At 38.1% G+C, this 3,178-nt stretch overlaps 1 protein-coding gene across 1 annotated transcript; it reads left to right on the top strand.

Annotated features, from left to right (window-relative positions):
• Nucleotides 1-155: 155 nt before the first annotated feature.
• LOC121939761 (tubulin polyglutamylase ttll6-like) lies at nucleotides 156-2,545 on the top strand (the record flags this gene model as incomplete). Its single annotated transcript, XM_042482717.1, has 4 exons — nucleotides 156-318; nucleotides 667-954; nucleotides 1,103-1,174; nucleotides 2,359-2,545. Coding segments are annotated over 4 exons (685 nt in total), but the record flags the coding sequence as incomplete, so codon positions are not given.
• Between the last annotated feature and the right edge of the window lie 633 nt (nucleotides 2,546-3,178).

Below are 3,178 nucleotides of genomic sequence, written 5' to 3'. Positions count from 1 at the left end.
CCTCTCCTCCGGCCTCCCTTCAGGTCCCTCTCCTTCTGCTCCTGCTTCAGACGCAGATAAATTAGTTGAATAAATAATTGTTACAATGAAAAAAAATCTTTTGAGTTCATATCAGAGAAAGATGCTCAAGTTTTTGTGTGTGTTTTTGTGTTTAGGCAACAACTGCAGGAGCTGCGTCTGAAGCAGGAGCAGAAGGAGAGAGACCTGAAGGGAGGCCGGAGGAGAGACCTGCAGGGGGAGACGGCGGGGGAGAGAGTGAAACCACGAAGAGCACAAACACAACCCCCCAATTCAAACGCTGACTGTGACCTGCAGCCGGTGAGGCTGTCCTATCGAGTCATTAAAGAGGCAGTGTCCACATGAAACCACAAGAGGGCGTCACACAGCGTCTGTCTTATGATGAATGCTTCATATTCTGGCTGACCCCTTTGAGTAAATGGACTCTTGCCCAATTTAAATTAGCTGGAATAATATTTCTGTAGATAATTTTTATTGGACATCTCTCATTTGAAACTCAAATATCTTTTATTGTCCGGTCGGGAAAAACAAACAGTGTTATCAAACGTTATTCAGTGACAGTAATTGCTAATATATTGTAAATGCATACATACGCAGTAAGGCAATAAAAACAAATTGAATCAGATGTCTCTCTTTATTTTTCTGCAGCCGTCGCTGTCCGGCATGTCGGTCGATCCTGAAGCTGCAGAAGTCCGAGAGGAGAAACAGGAGGAGGAGCAGGAGAAGGAGGAGGAGAAGGAGGCAGATATGAAGGAGCAGGAGCGGGTGGACGCGCTCCTCCAGAGGAAGAAACTGCTGCAGGACCTGGGGGTGGTGGAAAAGATCCAGCAGCTGCTGCAGGGCCGAACAGACGGAGGGGGAGTCCTGCAGGACACCAAGGACGCCTGCAGCCAGCAGCAGAGTAAACACGCTCATCAGAGACAACAGCAGACGAAGGTGAGACACAAACACAGGTACTGTGTCACAAACAGCCAACACAAACACACCAGTAACAAACAGGATTTAAGGAACATCTTTGGTTGTGTGGTTTCAATTTTCACTTCTATTCAAAGCCAGCAACTGCACTGTTTTTCTTTTATTTCAGTTGGAGTCTTTGACACAGTTTTCCCAACGGACGAAGCAGCAGCAGCAGGCCTGCACTCAGATCTCACGGCAGGTAGAGACAACACCAATCCAATCAAAATAACGCCAATTTTTAAGGCAAAATCTGATTTATTAAAAGAAATTAGGAATCTTAGGTGCCCTGCCCCTTTGAGAGGTGACATAAAAATTATAATTTCAGATTCAAATACTTAAAAATTGTCCCCAAGAAGAAAAAAAGTAAAGTAAAAAAGAAAATACGTCTTTTTAAAATATTAAAGGTCAAAAAATGGTGGAAAAAATGCCATTGACAATTTCTTAGCCCCAAATGTCCTGAAGAAGAAAAAAAAGGAAAGAAAAATTAAGACAAAAATATATGTTTTAATATATGAAATGTTTAAAAATTGTCGAAAAAATGCCATTAACTATTTCTGAACCCAAAATGTCCTGAAGATTAAAAAAGTAGAAAGAAAAAAAAGAAGAAAAAAAGACAAAATATATTTTAAAAATACAATATGTTAAAATGGTGGAAAACCGCCACCATCAACAATTAACGAGGATTTTTTAAATATAAAATGCTAAAAAAAAATGGTGAACAAATGCCATTCACTTTGTCTGAGCCCATACTTTGCTTTTTTAAATCCAAACAACAGTTTTAAACCTAAAACACTCAGTTTAGTCTCATATAAGACAAAGAAAGCACCTTTTCACATTTGAGGAGCTGAAACCAGAGAATATTTGCAATGAAAAAACGACTGAAACAATTAATCAAATATCTAACTTGTGCAGATTAAATATCTTTTAATAGATTATGGACTACTTGTACTTGCAACATATATTATGAATGAAATTTAAGACAGGATTTTAAGTAAAAGAAATGTTTTCAAATAAAACTGTAGGTTCTGTCAGGGGCCCATCAGTGCAAAACGGTCGGTTTTAACTCTGAACCTGTAGAAATTAAAAGTATTCAGATGTAAATCCACATTCACAGTTCATTTTAAATGTTAAATGTAATTTTAAAAATAAACAGGGGTTTTTGACGACCGTCCCCAGAACTGAAGCAGCAGTCGAATCATCATATAAAGAATGAAAACGTATTAACGGTGGAGATTTTGGGCTCATTGTCAGTGATTATATAACACTCAGGCTGTTCACATGAAGGGGCCCGCTGCTGAATATCGCTGATAATTCTCAGCACTAATGAAACATCATGGTGAAGTAGAATTAAAATGACATAATAATAACTTGGCTGACTCGCAGCACATCCACTCCCACACGACTCAGCAGCGTCTGCCGAGGCCCTCGATGGAGCAGAGGAGCCTGAACGAGTCGGAGCCCGAGAGCCACAACAGAGCGGCAGAAATACGCAGGACCATCAGCGCCGCGCGGATACACTGGACAGGTAAACGCGTCTCTGCATGATGTGATTCCACTGACATGATCTCAACACGGCAGCTAAACGCAGGTATTTGATTTTTTTTCCTTTGGTTGTTTCTTGAGCTTGTGCAGAGAGTATTTAAGCTGCTTTGGGCTTTTTTCACAACTGCAGAGGCAGAATTTATCTGCTGTTTTCATTATTTGTTGTATATTATTTTTACATTTTATAAAAAAAATAATAATAAATGCTGTATCATTCACTATATTCTAAAATTTAAGAAAAAAAGAAATGAAGAAAATATTACTTACCACAAAAAACTGCCTCATTTAGGCTGTAACTAATGATTATTTTCATTTTCTATTAATCTGTCAATTATTTTTTTCCGATTAATCACTTAGTTGTTAGTTAAAGTTAGTTAGTGGTCTATAAATTGTCAGAATATGATTTTAAAAAATGTCTCCAAATGTACTGTTTTGTCCATGAGCCAAAGATATTAAGTTAGAGGAGTTAGAAAAACAGATAAGAATACTTTTAAGAAGCTAAAACGTTACCCCAACAGAAGAATAATTGAAATTAATTGGCGATTAATTTAATAGTTTACGACTAATCACTGCAGCTCTAAGGTAAATTAGCTTTATCTGGGAAAAAGTGAGAAAACTGCCTCAAAACATTTCCAGGTTTACATCTTTAATTACCCATTAT

Source organism: Plectropomus leopardus, unplaced genomic scaffold (genome assembly GCF_008729295.1).
Source record: "Plectropomus leopardus isolate mb unplaced genomic scaffold, YSFRI_Pleo_2.0 unplaced_scaffold5908, whole genome shotgun sequence".
NCBI classification, from domain to species: domain Eukaryota; kingdom Metazoa; phylum Chordata; class Actinopteri; order Perciformes; family Serranidae; genus Plectropomus; species Plectropomus leopardus.
This window is presented reverse-complemented; position numbering and strand designations above follow the sequence as displayed.